At 32.8% G+C, this 20752-nt stretch overlaps 3 protein-coding genes across 3 annotated transcripts; all 3 read left to right on the forward strand.

Moving 5' to 3' along the window:
• Nucleotides 1-273: 273 nt before the first annotated feature.
• Nucleotides 274-2332, forward strand: LOC116017160 (F-box protein At2g02240-like). The gene is made up of 3 exons (XM_031257690.1): nucleotides 274-617; nucleotides 692-810; nucleotides 1702-2332. Exons 1-3 carry the CDS (start codon nucleotides 354-356, stop codon nucleotides 2105-2107), a joined length of 789 nt encoding a protein of 262 aa, XP_031113550.1. The 5' UTR covers nucleotides 274-353; the 3' UTR covers nucleotides 2108-2332.
• A 3145-nt stretch (nucleotides 2333-5477) lies between these two features.
• Nucleotides 5478-7460, forward strand: LOC116015477 (putative F-box protein PP2-B12). Its single transcript, XM_031255557.1, has 3 exons — nucleotides 5478-5886; nucleotides 6570-6688; nucleotides 6775-7460. The coding sequence occupies exons 1-3, from the start codon at nucleotides 5626-5628 to the stop codon at nucleotides 7211-7213; spliced, it is 819 nt and encodes a 272-aa protein (XP_031111417.1). The 5' UTR covers nucleotides 5478-5625; the 3' UTR covers nucleotides 7214-7460.
• A 2248-nt stretch (nucleotides 7461-9708) lies between these two features.
• Nucleotides 9709-11507, forward strand: LOC116017874 (F-box protein At2g02240-like). The gene is made up of 3 exons (XM_031258532.1): nucleotides 9709-10069; nucleotides 10151-10269; nucleotides 10344-11507. The coding sequence occupies exons 1-3, from the start codon at nucleotides 9779-9781 to the stop codon at nucleotides 10765-10767; spliced, it is 834 nt and encodes a 277-aa protein (XP_031114392.1). The 5' UTR covers nucleotides 9709-9778; the 3' UTR covers nucleotides 10768-11507.
• The last annotated feature ends 9245 nt before the right edge of the window (nucleotides 11508-20752 follow it).

Raw genomic sequence — 20752 nt, forward strand, 5'->3', positions numbered from 1 at the left:
AAAATGAAATTATAAAATTAAAAATGAACTGCCACTTATAAATCTAAGACCAAAAATAAAATTAACTCTATTATTATTAAGGACATTTTAATATTTTTAAATTCTCAAAAATTCTATCAAACTTATAAAATAATGTAAAATTTGAATTTCTACGTTTCAGCCAACCAAACGTCCTGTTAACACGTATGATTCTACACGGCGATAGTCTCTTCCCATTTCTTCATCAATAAGTTATGTCGTCAAAGTCTTCTTCTTAGTTTGAAATTTAGTCAAAATACTTGGCAGAGAAGGTTATAATTATTTTTTATTCGTTTTTCCAAAGTGAGGGGGGGGATCGGAGGTTCTTGCCAAGGATGGACTATTTCGCACACTTGCCGGAGGGCTGCATATCCGAAATCCTTTCGCTCGCGTCGCCGGAGGATACCGCGAGATTATCGGCGGTGTCGAAGGGGTTCAAGGCGGCGGCCGAATCGGACTCTGTTTGGGACAGATTTCTTCCGCCACGTCTCACCGATATCATCTCAAGATCGGTGTCTCCGGTGGTGTATTCCAGCAAGAAAGAGCTTTACTTCACTCTCTGCAACTCTCCCATTCTCCTTGACGACGGAGCCAAACTGGTGCGCTTTTCTTTTAATTTCCCCCCATTAATTCATTTCTAATTACTGATTCGATTGTCCTGTTCTTCAAACAGAGCTTTTCACTTGATCCAAGGAGTGGGAAGAAGTGCTTTCTGATAGCAGCAAGACAACTACAGATTTTTTGGGGACTCGGTGACGGTAGCTGCCAATGGGAATCTCTCCCTGACTCCAGGTAGGTTTTCCCAGCCCCTTTGTTTCATATATATAAATTATAAATATATACTCTAATGGTGTTCACATGGTTGAAAAAATAGGTAGGAGCTCATGAAGTTCTTGGGGGCGTCTGTGTATTGTTTTTTAAATGTGTATAATTTTTTTTAAAAATTTTTTAAAGCTTATAATTATAAATTATTTAATACTTTAATAGTTATACTAAAATATTAAATTTTAACCTAAAAACATCTACAGTTTGAATAATTTAATGTTATTTCGTTCAAAATGATATGTGAAATAATTCATTTTAAAAAAGAAGGTAACAATAGTTAATCGGCCGATTGGCGACCTAATTAGTGCCTAAGAGGCCTATTTGGCCGCCTAGCCGGCCTGTCACCTAGACCACCGATTATGGTGATACACTAGGCGGCCGGTCAAAGCCTAGCGCCTAGGCGTGGCGTCGATTAATCGGTGCCTATGTTAGATTTTTGTAACACTGGTTACCGACAAGAAACCTAATTTCGTAACAGTGGAAGTTAGACCTGTAAAATAAAGTTTGTTGTTTACTTTAACTCAAAACCTTAGATGAGCACGGGCGAATTCATAGTGCCGACAATGAGACCAACTTTCCGCACCCTATCTCCTATATTGTATGTATATATCCCTTATATACAAAATTAATTTATAAATACGAAGTTTACATAAATTTTACTGAATGATAAGTTAACTTTTTTAAATGGTAAGTTAACTTAGATGGTAAGACATATAATTTCTCTTTAAATGTTAGGGGTTTAATTTGAATGATATATCATTTATCACATCAATATATATATGCTTTATATAAATAGTTAATAGTTAATTATGGACAAACTCTAGTCATCCAGTTTGACTTTGTATGTTGGAATTCTAGTAAGGGCAGGTTCTCAGAGGTGGCTGTTATCCGGAAAATCATCTGGCTTGATATTCGGGGCAAGATCGCAACCAACATGCTCTCTGCAACCACAAATTACGCAGCTTATCTAGTGTTCAGATTCGCAGGCAGCGCTTATGGCCTTCAATTATCAAAAGCGTTAGTTAGATTGGTTAGTCAAGAGAGCGAGGAGGATGATGCACAAAATGGAGCTGATAATCTGGTCCATCTATTTAACCGTAGTACTCGCCGGGAGAGAAGTGACGGATGGATGGAGGTGGAAATGGGTAGCTTTTACAACGACGCCGGAGACGACGGCGATGTGGAAGCGCAGTTCACTGAGCTCTGGCCCTTCGAATGGAAGAGGGTTCTCATTGTTCAAGGCTTTGAGTTCCGCCCTAAATGACAAAAAACTGGCTACCCTCTGATACAATATGGTCTTGCTTAATACACGGAGTATTCATTAAAAAGATTGTGATAAATATTCATGTGGGTCGTTATCATTTAATTTGTCTCCTTGCTGTGTGAAAAATAGAGTATAAGTAGAAGGGAAAATTGTCAAATTGACCCTGCATAGTGCAATTCAGTCTTCTAAATATTAAAAAAAAAAGTTTTATTAAAATTCTCTAAATCGGTAAAATTGTTCAATTAAGTTCAAATTAACCTATTTAGCAGGTTACTTATTCAAATAATTGACACGTGTATTTTTAAAATATTTTTATTTTGTTTTATAAAAAAAAAACTTTTTATTTGTTTATTAGAATTTTTTTTTTAAAAAGAAGAAGATTACAACATTGGTTGTCCTCACCCTGTTCATAAAGAATACAACACCCGCTGTCCGGCGAGGACAATCGATGTTGTACAGCAATACTTTATAATTTGGATAATTTAATATATATATATATTATCTAGCCTCCACCAATTAGTATATATATGTATGTATGTATTTTATTATTTGCATTATCCCATGCACTCAACTTCCACTAAATCTAAAACCAATGTCATGATACGGTGAAAAAAAAGATTGCATGTCTAACGAAATATAATAATGCATAAAAATACTATTTAGATTAAAATAATAATCAATTGCATTCGCTTTTTTATATTAACCTCTACACACAAATACACATTCAATTAACATATTAAAATAACTAAATTGCATATATTACTCATTAAGGTATGAACTGATTTGAACTCAATAAGATATCAAAAAGAGTAATAGGAAAATTTGTAATAAACTAATATATTAAACTTACAATTTGGTATATCTTCAATCCTAAGTAATATTCTTCATGACATTTTTTCTTCTCAAATTCTTCTTCAATCAAGACAAACAAGTATTTACCAAGCGTTTTATGGTAAGAATAATGTATCGATGAAGATTCATGGAGGGAATTTGAGAAAATTTTACAAAATGACCAATATGTCCTTTAATATTTTAGAAATTCAAAAGAAATTGTTAATGTTAACAAAATTTATAAGTAATATATAAATTGGAAATACCACTTTCAACATAATAAAGGGAAAAATTTGTATGGATAATAATTCATGGACTGAGTCTATAATTTAGGTATAAATAATGGAGTAAAACTGTCATTTTCCTTGTTATTATTATTTATAAAAAAATACAAAATCATAAATTAAAATATTATAATTATATATTTTATTATAATAATATATATATATATATAATTATACACATTTTTGTCTAAGGTAATTAAGAATGTTCTAGGCAAAATAGTCATATAATGTGATACTTTCCTCCAATCTTCCCTTCGTTTTCTTTCAATAAGATCATGGTGGGTGATGAGAGTATTTTTAAGAGGTGATTTAGAAGCTGATTGACAGTTAAGAAAGTTTTTTTTTTTTTTTTGGCAATTTAAAAGGTGAAAAAAGTTATTTTTATGGTTGATGTGCATAAAGTTTTGGTAAACTAGAAATATAATAATTCAATAAAAAGTAGAAAAGTCATTCTTCCTGTCTAAAAGCAATCAGAGTGGTAGCTTTTGTTGAGTTTTTGTCAAGTTCTTTTACAATGTGACGGAGAGAGAAAATATGAGAGAGAGAGGAGAGAAGTAATGCTCGTTCAAGTGATAATTTTTTTTGTGAGCCTTACGTGAAAAAAATAAAATGAGAGAAAAAATTATGTTGATTCCCCTCCCCCACATCCCTCCAAATTTTTTCTCATCCCTCCCTCCGAACTTTGTAAGAAAGAAAAAATGTAACAAAAAAATTACACCATTGAGGATGCTCTAAGGATGAAACCTTAGGTAGTTAGAAAATTTGTAAATTTTACCTAATTACTCATTTACCTTGTTGGTATTATAAATCTATCTTAAAAATACTAGTTATAATCTGCTCATTTCGAGATTAATTAATGTCCAATATGAAAATTAAAATAAATAAATACTTAGTACATATTCTAAATATTAAATAATTAATATAAAATAAAAATGATTGTTTTCAATATAATCAAAATGATTATTTTCAAGTTTTGTGAAAATTAAACAAAATGTTATTTTGTTTAACGATATTCAAACTGTTTTATTGATAAATGATAAAAAATGGTCATGCTACAATAATACTAGAACCAAAAGTGAATGTTCTAATAAAAACGACTAAAAGTGAATTGTCACCAAATATAAGACAAAAAATAAAATTAACTCTAATGTAAACAATATGAGTCATTTTCATTTTTGGTCCTACTGTTATTGGAGCATTGCCAATTTTAGTCCACTTCATTAGTTTTTGCCACATTGTGACCAGTCTTATTTAGTGTTTGCCACTTTTAGTCCACCGTTAAAATTTTTGTCAAATTGCCGTCTAAAATAGGGGTATTTTTGGTATTTTCATGCTTTGGTCATCTACTTGACCCTTTGCGGTGGTTTTCCTTTCACATTTTCATCCATTGAAGAGGTCCGGCGAAAGCCATGTGAGCCACATTACAAAGCCATGGCTTTTGCCAGATCTCTTCATTAGATGAAAGTCTGTAAGGAAAACCACTACAAATGGTAAATGATATGATCAAAGCATGAAAATATCAAAATACCCCTGTTTTGGATGGTTATTTGACGAAAATTTTAATGGTGGACTAAAAGTGGCAATGACTAAATAAGATTGGCCGCAATGTGGCAATGACTAAATAAGACTGGCCGCAATGTGGCAAAAATTAATGAAGTGGACTAAAATTGGCAATGCCCCAATAACAGTAGGACCAAAACTGGAAATGACTCAAACAATATATATTATTATAGTATTTGGTCTTTCAGTAAGGTGCTAAGTGAAATTAAGCACCCCTTACTAGAGGCGGTTAAAAGCAGCACCTCTTGTAAGGTGCTTTGAAAGCACCGTATGAGTGGTGTTTAATTGTAGCACCTCCCTTACGGAAAGTGCTTAAAAGCATTTTTCGTAAAGTACTTCCAAAATACATTACAAAAGGTGCTTAATTGCAACACCTATGTTATATATATATTTTTAAAAATTTTGTGAAAAATAAAATATCACCTTTAAACTTCATATAGTATTAAAATACCTAGCATATATTAAGGGTATTAAAATAAAATATACATCATAACAAAAACAACAACTCTTCAACCAAACTAAAATTTATATTACATACCTCAATTTTAACTAAGCATACAAATCTAGTATTACCATAATCTAACATTTGTAGTAATTTATTAATATTTCCTAAGTTAACATTTCCTTGAACCAAAGAACCCCTAAAGAAAATGCAATTTAAATCCATTTTCATGTAAAGACTAAACCACTTTTGGTCTTTTGTCCTCTTTCATGGGAGAGACTTTTCCCATTTCTTCTTTACTAAGAAGGCATGTCGTCAAAGTCTTCTCCGTCGAAGCTACGCAGCCAAGCTTAGTCTATCTTTGTGCGTGTCATCTATGATCGCTTCATTTTTCCGACGGGATGGACTATTTCGCAACCTTGCCGGAAGGCTGCATAGCCGAAATCCTTTCGTGCACGTCGGCGGAAGACGCGGCGAGATTATCGGCGACGACGAAGGCGTTCAGGGCGGCGGCCGAGTCGGAAACTGTTTGGTATAGACTCCTTCCGCCGGATCTCGCCGATATCATCTCGAGATCGGTGTCTCCGGTGGTGTATTCCAACGCCAAAGAGCTTTACTTCTCCCTCTGCAACTCTCCCATTCTCCTCGACGGAGGCAAACTGGTGCACCGCCCCTTTTCTTTTTCCCCCATTTATTCATTTCTACGTATGACTATGCTTGGTAGAGTTATTTATTCATTTCTATGTTTAGTAAATTTTATAATTTATTTATTATAAACTTTGTTTGATAAAAAATAAAAATTTAGTCTTCCTGTATAAGAGAGCAACTTGATGTCACTGGACCACGTGATCTTTGATATGTTAATTTTAATTTTTTTTTTGAATACTACTAACTCTATTACAATGCAGTATTTGTTCATAACTACTTTCTCAACCTAATATTTTTTTTTCGAACCCACCACCTCCCTCATAGAGGGAAGGGTTTGATGCCACTGGACCACAAGATCATTGGCATATGTTAATTTTAATTAATTAATTTATTAACTACTAATTTTTCAATTTTCAACAAACATTTCAATTAGAGACGGTCAAATAGGCCAAGATTTTGTGGTCTAGTGCTATAGGATTGCACTCTCGTATGTAAGAGGTGAGTTCGAGTCTTATTGACTCTTTTTGTTTCAGTAAGTTAAAAAAATAGTTATAAAATCAATATAGACTATTTCAATATGTTAAGAAATTAGTTATGAAAGATACTGCATTCTAACACAGTGTAATAAAAAAAAAGACTACCAAGTAGAGTCTATATATGACCATTTGATTGGGATGTGAAATTGTAAATGAAACAGAGCTTTTCACTTGATAAAAGGAGCGGGAAGAAGTGCTTCATGATAGCGGCAAGAGAGCTGAATATTAGTTGGGGGAACAATCGGAGTTACTGGGTATTGAAATCTCACCCTGACTCCAGGTTTTCTCCCTAATTTCTTTCATTCCCTCATCCATAATCTTTGAATCTTCGAAAACTTTGCTGATACGATATAAGCTCAACGGCAGATTCTCAAGTGTGGCTAGTCTCCGGTCAATCTGCCGGCTTGATATTCGGGGCAAGATCGCAGCTCAAACGCTCTCTAAAACCACAAACTACGCAGCTTATCTTGTGTTCAGATTACCAGACAACCCCTACGGCTCTGAACCAGCAAATGCGGTGGTTAGATTCGCCAGCCGAGAGAGCGTGGAGGAGGCGGAAATGCGAGCTAATCGGGTGATATTATGCGGCGCCCAGTTTCACAGACGTGGATTCACAAGGGAATTTGGAGGGCAGCTTTGCCGGGAGAGAGGCGACGGGTGGATGGAGGTGGAAATGGGCAGCTTTTTCGTCGACGGAGGAGACGACGACGGCGATGTGGAAGCGCGGCTCATTGAGACCTTGGACCTTAACTGGAAGAGCGGTCTCATTGTTGAAGGCATTGAGTTCCGGCCTAATTTGAATTGAAGAGAGATCTTCTTTTTTTTTTTTTTTTGAAAAATTGAAGAGAGATCTTCAAAAGTGGTTTTTGCATGTCCTACATTGAAAAGAGGCAAATTATATCATGAAGCATGAGCTAATGATCTTGTGGTTAGGTAAATTATATATATGTTTAATCTCCGGATGACTCTTTATGCTTCAGTATGTTGGGAAAGTAGTTATGATATTACATTGTAATTTGTAAGAGAATAAACTGTACAATATTTTATGTCTATTTAAAAATACAATTAATTATGATATATTACTATAATACTGTAAGGTTATTATACCAATACTATATATATTCATTAAAATGACATGTGTATAATATTATTTACACATATTATTCTTTTTTTAAAAATAAAATTAATTTTACAAAATATATGATTAAAAATATTTCATTGAGATCTTTTGATGATACTCATATTAATATATTTTATATCTTAATTTTTTTAGTACTACTGACTCTCTTACAATGTAGTCAGTGTTCATAGCTACTTTTTCAACCTAGGGATGACAATGGGGCAGGGGTAGGGACTATACTCCCCGTCCCTGAAATTCCGCCCCCGTCCTCGTCCGCATCCCCCTCTTCACGGAGAATTAGGCGGGACGGGGATAATTCTTAGTTAAAGTCTTATATTAGTGTAATTTTAATTTTAAAAACTAAAATTTTAATTCTAAAAATTATATATATATATATATATATATATATATAATATGTATACAAACGTAATGCCACTCCCTTCTATATGGGAGTGCAACTGGATGCCACTATATCACAAGATCTTGACATTTTAAATCTTAATTGTTTGCTAATGAACTTGCAAAATTAATAAATGAACCTTTTACATTGTGATTATGAGCCCCAAGTATTATCTTAATAAACATATTTTAGGTCATTAATATTTTGATGTAATGACTTTATTATTGTGAAGATGAATATTCAATATTGTATAAATCAACTACCAATGTTGTGAAAATGAACCTACAACATTTCATTAATGAATATATTTGAGATCCATCATTACAATGTAGTTGCATTATAGACTTATAGTTGTGAAAATAAGCATTAAGTAGTAGTTTGGTTGAGAAAGTAGCTATGAACAGATACTACATTATAACAGAGTCAATATTACTAAAAAAAAAAGTAGTAGTTGAAAATGAACCTATTTTAACTTATTTAATGTTTTTTTAAATGAATTTATAATATTTTTTTGAAACACTCATAATTCTTTACAAGGTAAAGTATTTGATGTTCGATTTTGTGATCACCCATTTAGAATGATAGCAAATGTGCTATTAGACTACATAGTAGTTGGCGAAAGTGAACTTATAGTATATTAAAAGTAAATTTAAGACAGTGACTTAATATAATCATATAATTATATGTTAATTTAAAACATTAAAAAATATTTATATAAGTTTCATTTAAACTATCTTAATTAATACTTTTAATGGTATATTTTTATATATTAATTTATAAAAAAAAAAAGAAAAAGAAAATTCCATGGTATAAGTGTATAACAATAGTTTAAAAGACAATTATTATTGCGTGGGCCGTGGTTACTTTATGTATTAAAATAATACATTTTATGAGTGTGGTTACTTTATATATTAGAATAATACATTTTATGAATTAGAATAATGTATATTCTAACTCATAAAATACAGTATCTTACCTAAAAAATTTAATTATTCTAACACATAAAATATATTATACATTATTCTAACTAATAAAATGCACTATTCTAACTCATAAAATATATTATCTTAGTCTAAAAATTTCATTATTCTAATGTATATAAAATACATTATTCTAATGCATAAAATACATTATTTTAATGCATAAAGTATATTATCTTATTCCAGAATGTTCATTATTCTAACATATGTGTAGAGTAATTTTTTTTTTAACATCAAAATGACATCATTTTGGACCGTGGTCTACACAATAAATTGCCTTGAAAAGAAATTTGGATTTACATTAATATATATACAATAAAACTTTTTAAAAAGTTTGAATGGTATAGAATAAATAAAAAAATCTTTATCGCAAGACCCATAAAAGCACAAAAATCATATTCATATTTTTGTACAAGAGTTAATCACCATTTTGATTCCTCAAAGAAACAATTGTCAATGTAATCCTTAATTTTCAATTTCAACCAATTTGGTCATTGAATTGTTTAGGATTTCGTCAATTAAACTCTTTCCGGTCCAACATAGTGATTTTCACATTTTAAAATTTTATTAATTTAATATTAAAATAATTTAATTGATAAAATTTTAAATAATTTGAAGATCAAATTAATTAGAATTGAAAATAGAAACTAAATTGACTAAAAATAATTGAACGACTAAAATATTGATTTTCATTTGTAGAAGGAAAAATAATTTCCAAAGTGATAAAAATTTTTTTTTTTGAGAAACAAAGTGATAAATTTATAATTTCAAGTTTTCAACCTTTTTATGGGTGAGGATGGCCAAGGCCCCACTTTTGTCTTGGGAGAGGGTTTTCCCAATTTACCTAACGACGAAACCCTAGGAAGGGGAATGGCGGATCGGAGCTTAGTGGTACTGATTGACTTTTTCGCATCCTTGCCGGAAGGCTTCATATCCGACATCATTTCGCTCACGTCGCCAGTCGATGCCGCCAGATTATCGGTGATCTCGAAGGGATTCAAGGCGGCGGCCGAGTCGGACTCTGTTTGGACCAAATTTCTTCCGCTAGATCTTAACGGTATCCTCTTAAGATCGAGGTCTCCGGTGGTGTATTCTAACAAGAAAGAGCTTTACTCCGCCCTCTGCAACTCTCCGATTCTCCTCGATGACGGAACCAAACTGGTGCGCCGCCCTTTTTCTTTTTCCCCGATTAATTTCGTTTATAATTATCACCATATCTTGATTTGGATGTGAATCAAACAGAGCTTTTCACTTGATAAAAGGACTGGGAAGAAGTGCTTCATGGTAGCAGCAAGAGAGCTGGATATTACATGGGGAAACAAACAATTTTACTGGGAATTGAAATCTCACCCTAACTCTAGGTTTTCTCCGTTATTTCATTCATCTTTATCAGTCTTTGTATTTTCGAAAGCTTTGCTAAGAAGCTCAACAACAGGTTCTCAGAGGTGGCTAATCTCCGGTCCGTTTGCTGGCTTGATATTCGGGCGGTCATTGCAACTAATATGCTCTCTGCAACCACAGATTACGCAGCTTATCTAGTGTTCAGATTATCAGACACGGCCTACGGCCTTGAATCGGCAAAATCATTGGTTAGATTCGTTAGTCAAGAGAGCGATGAGGAGGCAGAAAATCGAGCTAACTGGGTGAATTTGTTTGGCGGCGAACCTAGTGGTGGTTCTCAGACTTCCAATGAGCTTCCCCGAGAGAGAAGCGACGGATGGATGGAGGTGGAAATGGGCAGCTTTTATAATGACCGAGGAGACGACGGCGATGTAGAAGCGCGGCTTATTGAGATCTGGGACCTGAATTGGAAGAGCGGTCTCATTGTTGAAGGCATCGAGTTCCGGCCCAAATCTTAAATAAAACACATAGTTATACCCAAATTATAAGCTGAACCAGGGTCTATCTTGATGGATTCTGGTCCATAATTAATTATGTTTCATATTAATATGGCTCCTCTTCTTTGTGTGTGTTTCGCCATCATCTTCCCAAATTTCCTAAATCATATTCCGTGCCCATATTCTCTCTGCGTGTTCTCCTTCGTCAATTTTTCTTAAACCATTACTGCAACTATTCCCCTTGTTGATATCATTGTTGTGAGTTGTCGAAATTGTGGACTGTGCAAGTGATTAGTTAGAATTGAGTGTTGATGAACCTCTTTCGTTTCCAGGTTTTTCTATTACCTTGGATTTGTTTTGTTTTAATTTGTGTTTCAATTTTTGGTTCACATGCTTGTCTTTTTTTTGATATTCCCAAGACTAATCTTAAGTCCCCAATCCTTCCCAAGAGTCGTTGAGGAGGTAAATCGTGAGTTATCCTGTCTCTAGGTTTTCATCCTTTGCCTGTACATGCCGCACACAAGGGTCCTTGATCAGCTCGGTCAAGTACTCAAGTTATTAGCATTTTACTTTTATGATTTGCTTGTTTCATCAAATTATGATTTACTTGTTTGAATTTAGGTTTTAATGTGTTAAGATTAGTATTGCATTTCTAATCATTTTTAGTTAGTGGTATAACACTGTGCAACTGTGGTATTGTTTTTGTGAAAATGTAGAATCGTTTGTTTTGAACCTATAATATATGTTTTATGAATCTGCAATAATAGTTCAATAGCATTGCAATCTCAATTGTAGATATTATGGACATCGAACAGAGTGATTGTAATTACAAATGATGTACATGTAGTTTAAAATTTATGTACTATATGTTTTAGCTTTATGGACATTTATAACATATATTATTGACATAGAACAGATTACTGCTAGTCTACATGATGTCTCTGTTAGAGAAAATTACACTTTCAATTCTATGATTATTGAGGTCTTGCTAATTTCAGTACTTGACTTTAAAAACTAACAATTTAGTTCCGTAACTATGCAGTTTTTAACAAATTTGGTCCTCCAGACCAAATCACCCACTAAATGTCACTAAAAATATAAACTATTTTTAATTATTTAATCATGATAGCAAATCAGTTATTTCACATCATTTCTTCTTCTTCCTTAAAGTTGCAGGCTTCACCTTACTTGTAAAGAATTCAAGAACAGTGACAACTAGTTAAAAAGCACCAAAATATTGGGACCTCCATTAAAGCTACAAGCTTTACCTTATTTGTGAAGGATTCAAGAACAAAGACAACATCCACAAGTGAACTAGTGAAGGGTCTAATCCTATCTCCTCCTTAGCCTCCCTCAAAGCTGTCTCAATATCATTGGCATCTCCTTCTTCGACTTTCCCTCCAGGCAATGCAACTTCATATCTGGTTTGTATAAACATATCTGTTTGGGAGGTTTCTCCTCTACAGAGTCTCCTTGAATCCTCAGGTTTTCACATGAATTGCTGATGGGTTCAGTGGGAGTTCGATCGGGTTTATACAAACGGAGCCTTTGAGCCAAGTTGATGATCATTTCTGATCTACCAACACCGGTAGAATCCATTGAAGAAGCAACACCAGTATATTCAGGGGGTGAAAGACTGAAATGGGAACGCAAGGGCCATAATTGACAAATTAGGGAACTCGAAGGATGTTGGACTAAAGTGGGAAAAACTCCTTTGGGAAATGCGTTTGGTGGCAGAAATGCATTTCCCAAATGCGTTCCATTTTTATTTTATTTAATTTTTTTTAAATATGGGATTTGAAAGCATTTCCCAAACGCGTGTATGGTATAAGATACACTAAACACATGTAACAAATGCGTTCAACGTATACAAAACCACACACGTGCGAAATGCGTTCCTCGTATCATACGAGGAACGCATTTCTCAAATGCGTTAAGTTAGCCGGTGCAAAAAATACAAGGAACGCATTTGTGAAATGCGTTTATGCGTCGGGGTTTCCATTACGATATCAGCCCACACCCCATGTGTTGGGCCAAACCATTTTGCAACATTCGGCCCAACAAATACAATGAACGCATTTGTGAAATGCGTTTATGCGTCGGGTTTTCCATTATGATATCAGCCCACACCCCTTTACGTATATACAATGAACGCATTTGTAAAAAAAAATAACAAATCATAACTCTTTGAAATCATATATCACCCTTCTGACAACGTCCATATTATTTTGCATGCTGTCTGACGCATAAAATGGAAAACCCGACGCATAAACGCATTTCACAAATGCGTTCATTGTATATACGAGGAACGCATTTGAGAAATGCGTTCCTTGTATTTTTTGGTGGCCGGAGTACAGCCGGCACCGGCTAACTTAACGCATTTCGCACGTGTGTGGTTTTGTATACGTTGAACGCATTTGTTACATGCGTTTAGTGTATCTTATACCATACACGCGTTTGAGAAATGCTTTCAAATCCCATATTTAAAAAAAAGAAAATAAAAATGGAATGCATTTGGGAAATGCGTTTCTACCACCAAACGCATTTCCCAAAGGAGTTTTTCCCACTTTAGTCCAACATCCTTCGAGTTCCCTAATTTGTCAATTATGGCACTTGCGTTCCCATTTCAGTCTTTCACCCTATATTCAGCAGCATAATGGGCAAGGAAGAAGAAGAAATGACTTGAAATGACCTATTTGCCCTCATGATTAAATAATTAAAAAAAGTTTATATTTTTCCGATGACATTTGGACAGAGGACCAAATTTGTTAAAAATTGCATAGTTACGGAATTAAATTGTTAGCTTTTAAAGTTAAATATTGCAATTAGCAAGACCTCTATAGTCATAGGACTAACAGTGTAATTTTCTCTTTATGTAATTTAAAGTTTATGTACCTTGCGCTTTAGTTTATAAACATTTATAATAGATATTATGAACATAGAATATAGTATAGCCATTACATATATGATATTCATATAATTTAAAGTTTATGTACTTTACACTTTATTTTTATGAACATTTATAATAGATATTGTGGACATAGAACATAGTTATGCTATTGTGAACATTTATAATAGATATTGCATGTGGACATAGAACATAGTTCTGCTACTATGTATGATGTTCTTGTAGTTTAAGTTTATGTAGTTTACGCTTTAATTTTATTAACCTATATAACATTTATTATAGACATAGAATAGAGTATTGCCATTACCAATGATATATCTATATTTTAAAGCTTATGTACTTTTAGTTTTGGTTTTATTAACATATATAGTATAGTTTTTGTGAACGTGTAGTTTAGATTTTATGTATTTTATCTCTAATTTGATGGAAGTATTCTTTCTTTGTAGAACACAATTAGATTTATTTGGCACGCCCCATTGTCCATCTACTTAGAATTTAAATTTTCATCAAATTCTTTTTTACAATATTATGTTTATGATTTGTTAGACTTGTAGTTTGTTTTATGTTTATAGTTTAACTGATTGGGATTTGTTGGGTCTCAATAAGTTGTGTTAGTGAAGTTTATTATTTGTATAATAATTATGCGTTTAGACTTGGTTTTTAGCTAGTGTGATGAAGGGTAAACAAATATACAAAGGTGCTATCCAAACCATAAAAATGAAGAAGTTTTAGTATTCTTAGACTAAGAGTAATTTTAAAGTAAATGTAGGAAAATGTGAAAAGTGTAATTCTAAGGTTTGATGGAAAGACATTTTGTGGTGTAATAGTTCAATTTAATATAGATTAAATGAGGTGTGAACTGTTACAAAACGTGAAAAGGTACATAATCGTGAGTTATGTCCACCAAGTATATATGAGTTATTTTCTTCGTTCTGATAGAAGAGTGAATAAGAATTAACTTTTAGATGAAGAAAAGTTGAAAAACCAATTTGGAGGGTTACCGGTTGTCGGCTTTACTTCTTGTTATGCATATAATTCTTTATCTTCTAATATGTTAAATAGTTTGGTTGTGATTGATTCGAATTTATTGATTAAAAATTTTAGAAAAAGACAATCTAATAAAATAAATTTTTCTCTTTGATTTCAAAGTTGATAATGATGCAGGGTTGTGTAGTTTTTTTTATATGAGATCATGAGACAAGATGAGATTATGAGTTGTTTGGTGGATTGTTAATGCATGATACAATATATCGTACTAACAAATATTATATAATTTGTGGCTCGTTTGTTTGTATGTATGTATCATCATTGCATAAATGTTATTTTTAGATGTGGGTTTTTGATGAATAAGAGCATTGGGTTGTTTGTATGATTGTTTAGAGCAGTCATCACTGTGTTGCTGTGCTTGTTGTTATGTATTAAGTGTTTCCCAATTTTCATCAACGGTTTTATACATGCCATATTGGTGAAAATTCAAAGAAGCATATCAAGACCTTAATGAATCAAAAAGAGTTTTTAGATTTATTTAACTATCTATTGAAATATACTGATAAAAAGGTTGAATTCGAATTTTATTGAACGATATATATTTTATTATATCTTATGTGTTGAGTTTATGTACATATAGTGTTGATTTTATGAACCTTTAGTATTGAGTTTTAATATAGTGAACTATTTTTGTTTTGTTTTGCTTTTTGTTTTTGTTTTGTTTTGTTTTGTTTTGTTTTTTGTTTTTGTTTTTGTTTTTTTTTACGAACATATTGTATTGAGTTTATGAACATTTAATGTTGATTTTATTAACGTCTAGTATTGGGTTTATGTACTTGTAGTAGAGAGTTACTGAGCTTTTTATTGTTTTTTATTTTATGGACATTGAGTATTGAGTTTATGTACCTATAGCAGAGTTAGTGTGCTTTTTTTTTTTTTTTTTTTTTATAATAATAATAATAATAATAATAATTATTATTATTATTATTATTATTATTATTTATGAACATGCCGTATTGAGTTTATGAACTTTTAGTGTTGACTTTATGTATTAGTAACATAGAGTTATTCAATTTATATGTATATTCTTTCAAGATGGTGATATGGTAAATGTGTCATAAGAATATTTGATAGAAAAGCTTTATGATTGTAGTGAGAAATAGAGTCTTGCTTTTAACAAAGATTATTTCTCTGGTGCTATTTTATAATCACAAATGAGTGAAACAACTAATCATTTTGTTTTTATAAAGTTATATCAAAGCTTGTAGCATTTTGTGATTTTTATACTTCTTTTGGTAGTGTTATATCCAAATGGAAAAGTACAGAGAATGGTGTATTCTTTTAAGATAGTGATAGGGTAAATCTGTATAAGAATATTCGATAGAGAAGCTTTATGATTGTAGAGAGAAATGATGTCTTGCTTTTAACAAAAAATTTTTCTCTAGTGGTATTTTGTAATCACAAATGAGCGAAACTACTAATCATTTTATTTTTATAAAGTTATCAAAGTTTGCTGCATTTTGTGATTTTTATAATTCTTTTGTTATAGAGAATGGTAAAGATGTACGGTGTTGTCAAGGTATATACATGTAATGTTGGTGGATCATGTGAAGCTTCTTTCACATGCTATGAAGGTATATTCCTTTCAAATCTATTATTTGGACTGTTGACTTGCACGCGATAAATATATAAATGGTTGACTTTTAACGGACTAGATGCTTTTTTGTCCATGTTAAAAGCTACAAGTTTTACTCATTGTGCATTTGAGACATTATGAAAATTAAATGTCTTGAGGTCTCCTGTTGCTGAGCTGAATTCAATGGTTTAATTTCTTTAGCGAGTTGGCTAGTCGCAAAAAAGTACCTAGTATGATTTATGTATTAAATATAAGACAGCTCTCCCATAGTAATCAATAAAAATAACTAAGAATAAAAAAAAAACTAAGATGAAGAAATAAATTCCGGCAAATTATTCTGTGGACACGAGTTTTGAATATTTACAATTTATCTTTTAAAAGTTCACAATTTGTATACTACAAACACACAATGTGAATGTTCACAATTAACATATTAAATGTTCACAATTTACTTTTTAAAAATTCACAATTTCTATACTACGAACACACAATGTTAGCATATACAATTTATGTGTTTCGACTTAAACACAATTTATATTCTAGAAGTTCACAATTCTAATATTAAAAATACACAGTTTATTAGGATCACAATCCACCTTTCAAGGTGGCAATTTATATCATGGACCAGGGTGCAAAATGCACTGTATACCCTGATTCAAAATGATGTCGTTTTGGATCATTTTAATTAACAGATTTTTTTTTTGGAAATCACGTTTCCCGTTGGCCTTAACTTATAAGATGAGTTCTGTGTATGTTGTGATGATATTCTGTGCATTCTGTTTTGACATTCTGCGTACTCTAGTCACAAATTTTATACATTCACCTCAATTATATAAGTTAATCACTTAAGTACTGTAAGATGAGTTATGCGGAGGTTTTGATGTGTATGTGTATTTGGTGTAATCATTTATGTACATTATAGTTATAAATTATATGTATTATGGTTATGGATTATGTGTGTTAACCATTGGAGTAGTGTAAACGCTAAGATGAGTTCTGTGTATGTTGTGATGATTTTTTGTACATTCTTTTTTGACATTCTGTGTATTCTTGCCACGAATTCTGTACATTAATCTCAATTGTGTATGTTAATCACTTGAGTAGTGTAAGATGAGTTACGCACTTACGCGTAGGTTCTGATGTGTTTGTGTATTTGGTGTTATCATTTATGTACATTATGGTTATGGATTATGTGTATTATGGTTATGGCTTATGTGTGTTAACCATTGGAGTAGTGTAAACACTAAGATCAGCTATGTGTAAGTGTGTGAAAATTTTCTGTGCATTCTGTTTTGACATTCTGTGTATTATTTACACGGATTTTGTGTATGGTATTAGAAATCAATAATGTACAGAATTATATACTACTATACTAGAATACACATAATCTCTGAATAGCACAAAATCATAAGCTTAAGTATTATCATTTTTGTTTTATGAGGCATGTCATTCAAATCATTAATATACATAATTATATATTAAAATACACATAATCTCTAAATAGAATACACATAATTTCTGAATAGAATATACATAATTACTAATAGCAGGCATTGGATGAACGAAACGGTACCCATCGTGTTAACTCCCCACTAACTTAGTTAAACGATGTCGAAAAATTGTTAGAGGGAAAAATTGTCGAAAAATCTATTTTAAATATCTTATCAATCTTTCTTTCTTTCTTTTAATAGAGGGGATGAATAACCCAATGTGGTAGCTCAAGTGGCAAGTGAACTCTCTTTGTGGGGAGGAATTTCGGGAGAATCCGGGATCAATTTTCACAAGTGATGATCCCCTGAGCCAGCTCCTGTTCCTCTCGGAGCGAACGTGGGTGGATCCCGGACCGTTAAACGGATGGAGAGAAAGACCCTGTAAATTTACCAAAAAATATAGAGGGATGAATAGTCGGAAAATCTATTTTTCTTCTAAAGTTGACAAAAGTGCCGCCACAGCCCACATAAATTGAAGTGCTGATTAGACTTTTTTTTCTTTTGACATGAAAAGTTGGGCTACCGTCTGCCGAAAACAATTATTGACCAGCCCACTTAGAAATTTATGAGTTGTTATATCATGGACGAACAGGGTACACCTTGAATTATATGTTTCATCTCAAGTAAAAATTTATGCTAAACACGTCTTCTTATGTGTGTGTACCGATTATTTTTTACTACCTCCAAGCAACATGTAGATCATAGTTTTTTTTTTTTTCATTGGGTGATGCAGAGTATGAACCCACGACGTTGTGCATAAGATTGGCTCTAATGCCGAATTAAATGATGTGTTCTGTCTCACTAAAAGCTTAAGTTAATAGTTGGATTGCACATTTATGTGTATATATCATGCTCAAGACAAAGCTTGAGAAAGAAAATAGAAGAGACATGGGAGGGAGAGATGAGAGTGGAGAGAAAGAGAAACAAAAAGAAGATTAAAAAAATAATCATTGTATTGTTTGGATCTACAAATTCAACCATTGCGAGAGCTATCTATTGGTATTTTTGGTTTGAGCTAATTAGTTATGGACAACGTAAGCTAGTTTATCTCATTGTAGTCCCTTGTTGGTTAAAGTCACAAGATAGACTTCCTTGTGGTCTAGAGGCACCTAGTGTCCCAGTTTACACTCCCACATGGATGATGGGAGTGGGTTCGAGCCTCAGTGGAGGCGGCAACTGTTAACTTTTCGTAACTATCATCAACTTCACTTTTCACTCTACAAACTTGAACACTTAAATATGTAAACCTAGATAAATTTTTAAAAACCATAAATGCTATATGCTAAACAGTAAAAAGTAAACCACTAAACCAAATAAAAAAAAAATTCAGTCATAAACTCTAAAATTGAAACTCTAAGTGCAATGCACTTTCGTATTTTTGCAAGTGCAATATTTTAATATTAAATGTGCAAACCTGAAAAATTATGAGAAGTGCAGATTTTAATGTTCAAGTTTGCATAGTAAAGTTGGTGATAATTATGAAAATGCCACATCATTTTTTTAAATATCTGATCTGGTTTGTTCGATTTTTTTAGATTTAAGGTTGAGATTAATTGGTTCTTAGTTTTCTCCTAAAGACTTGTTCTCATAAGGTTTCAAATTCAACTCCCCATAGGAATTGTTTAGGGAAAAGAGTCAAATAGGCCCATGAACTATACTTAAAAAGTCAATTAGACCCTTAAATTTTCAAATGTTACAATTAAACACATAAACATGTTATTTTAATTGACACCCATAAATCGGTTGGTGACTTGTAATCACTGGTCACTAGGATTCCGGTGAACATTTGGTGAGCCTTCGACCAAATTCTAACGAAATGGTCGCCGGTGTCATTGGTCGCATTGTCCCGCGATTGGATAATAAGCCGACCAAATTAGTCACCTTCTACAGTGAAAGAGAAGGAGACCAGGTTCTGGTCGCCTTCTTGGAGATGGAAACCAGGTTTTGGTTGCCTTCTCTAGGAGAAGGCGACTATTTCTGGTCACCTCTGTTAGAGAAAGCGACCAAAACTTGGTCACCTCTCTGGAGATGACAAGCATTTCTGGTCGCCTCTCTGGTCATCTCCAATCAATCGACGATGGTCAATGACGTAGATTTATCGATAACCTGTTGGTTACTTGTAAATTGGACCTATTTGACTGATTTTAATGAGTTTGATGATTTATTGTAACAGTTAAATCTTCAGGTGTCTAATAGCTTTATCGTGCAATGTTCATAAGTCCATTTGACATTTTTTTTGAATTGTTTATTGGTCATCTTGATTTGAGCTAGTTTTTATAGGCAATTTAAATTGATTTACCTCTTTGTAATCTTTTAGCAGTTAGAATCATAAGATAAGATTAACATTAGCTCTCCTGCTCTTTTTCACTCTTGTACTTCATTGCCTATAAAGGTCAAACTGGCTCTCTTGTACGATCAGCGGGGATTTTCATCCCCTAGGTTTTAATTATCAATAAAATTCTCTTTGTTAAAAAAAAAATGATTTTAGTGACATTATAACAATTCTCCGGTCCCAGCAATATAATTGTATGTTGGATCTGATCGAGTCAGCCTTAGTTAATGGTCATGGTCAAAGCATAACATGTCTATTCCTGATGTTTTGCATTAAGGCTTCGGTCAGACACACGGTTTGTGAGGAAAACGTAATAGTTAATCGCATGAATAGCTAACTAACTTAATTTTTAAGTAATAAATTGTAGGCAAGAGCAAAAACAACTTAATAGGTGATTATTTAATTTATTTGAAAATTATATGATGTTGATAACAAAAATAATGTCTATTCCCTAATGTTTGCATTAATGCTTCGGTCAGATCGACATACAATTTGTAAAGACTAAGAATGTCAATTGTACCTATATCAAATAGGAAATTCGATTCGCCGCTTCGACAGGAATAGGGATAAGAATAAAAATAGTGGAATGAGAAGGAGGATGGGGGATGGAGGAGGGGGGTGGAGGGGGGGGGGGGGGGGGGGGAAGGGGAGAA

Source organism: Ipomoea triloba, chromosome 4, assembly GCF_003576645.1.
Source record: "Ipomoea triloba cultivar NCNSP0323 chromosome 4, ASM357664v1".
In the NCBI taxonomy this organism is placed as follows: domain Eukaryota; kingdom Viridiplantae; phylum Streptophyta; class Magnoliopsida; order Solanales; family Convolvulaceae; genus Ipomoea; species Ipomoea triloba.

What these genes read in the sequence shown, in the direction of transcription:
- LOC116017160 (XM_031257690.1), top strand. Translation starts at nt 354, where the DNA reads ATGGACTATTTCGCACACTTGCCGGAGGGCTGCATATCCGAAATCCTT. An exon ending in TTGACGACGGAGCCAAACTG is followed by an intron (nt 618 to 691) that starts GTGCGCTTTTCT and finishes TTCTTCAAACAG; the next exon opens with AGCTTTTCACTTGATCCAAG. An exon ending in GAATCTCTCCCTGACTCCAG is followed by an intron (nt 811 to 1,701) that starts GTAGGTTTTCCC and finishes TTGGAATTCTAG; the next exon opens with TAAGGGCAGGTTCTCAGAGG.
- LOC116015477 (XM_031255557.1), top strand. Translation starts at nt 5,626, where the DNA reads ATGGACTATTTCGCAACCTTGCCGGAAGGCTGCATAGCCGAAATCCTT. An exon ending in TCCTCGACGGAGGCAAACTG is followed by an intron (nt 5,887 to 6,569) that starts GTGCACCGCCCC and finishes TAAATGAAACAG; the next exon opens with AGCTTTTCACTTGATAAAAG. An exon ending in AAATCTCACCCTGACTCCAG is followed by an intron (nt 6,689 to 6,774) that starts GTTTTCTCCCTA and finishes GCTCAACGGCAG; the next exon opens with ATTCTCAAGTGTGGCTAGTC.
- LOC116017874 (XM_031258532.1), top strand. Translation starts at nt 9,779, where the DNA reads ATGGCGGATCGGAGCTTAGTGGTACTGATTGACTTTTTCGCATCCTTG. An exon ending in TCGATGACGGAACCAAACTG is followed by an intron (nt 10,070 to 10,150) that starts GTGCGCCGCCCT and finishes TGAATCAAACAG; the next exon opens with AGCTTTTCACTTGATAAAAG. An exon ending in AAATCTCACCCTAACTCTAG is followed by an intron (nt 10,270 to 10,343) that starts GTTTTCTCCGTT and finishes GCTCAACAACAG; the next exon opens with GTTCTCAGAGGTGGCTAATC.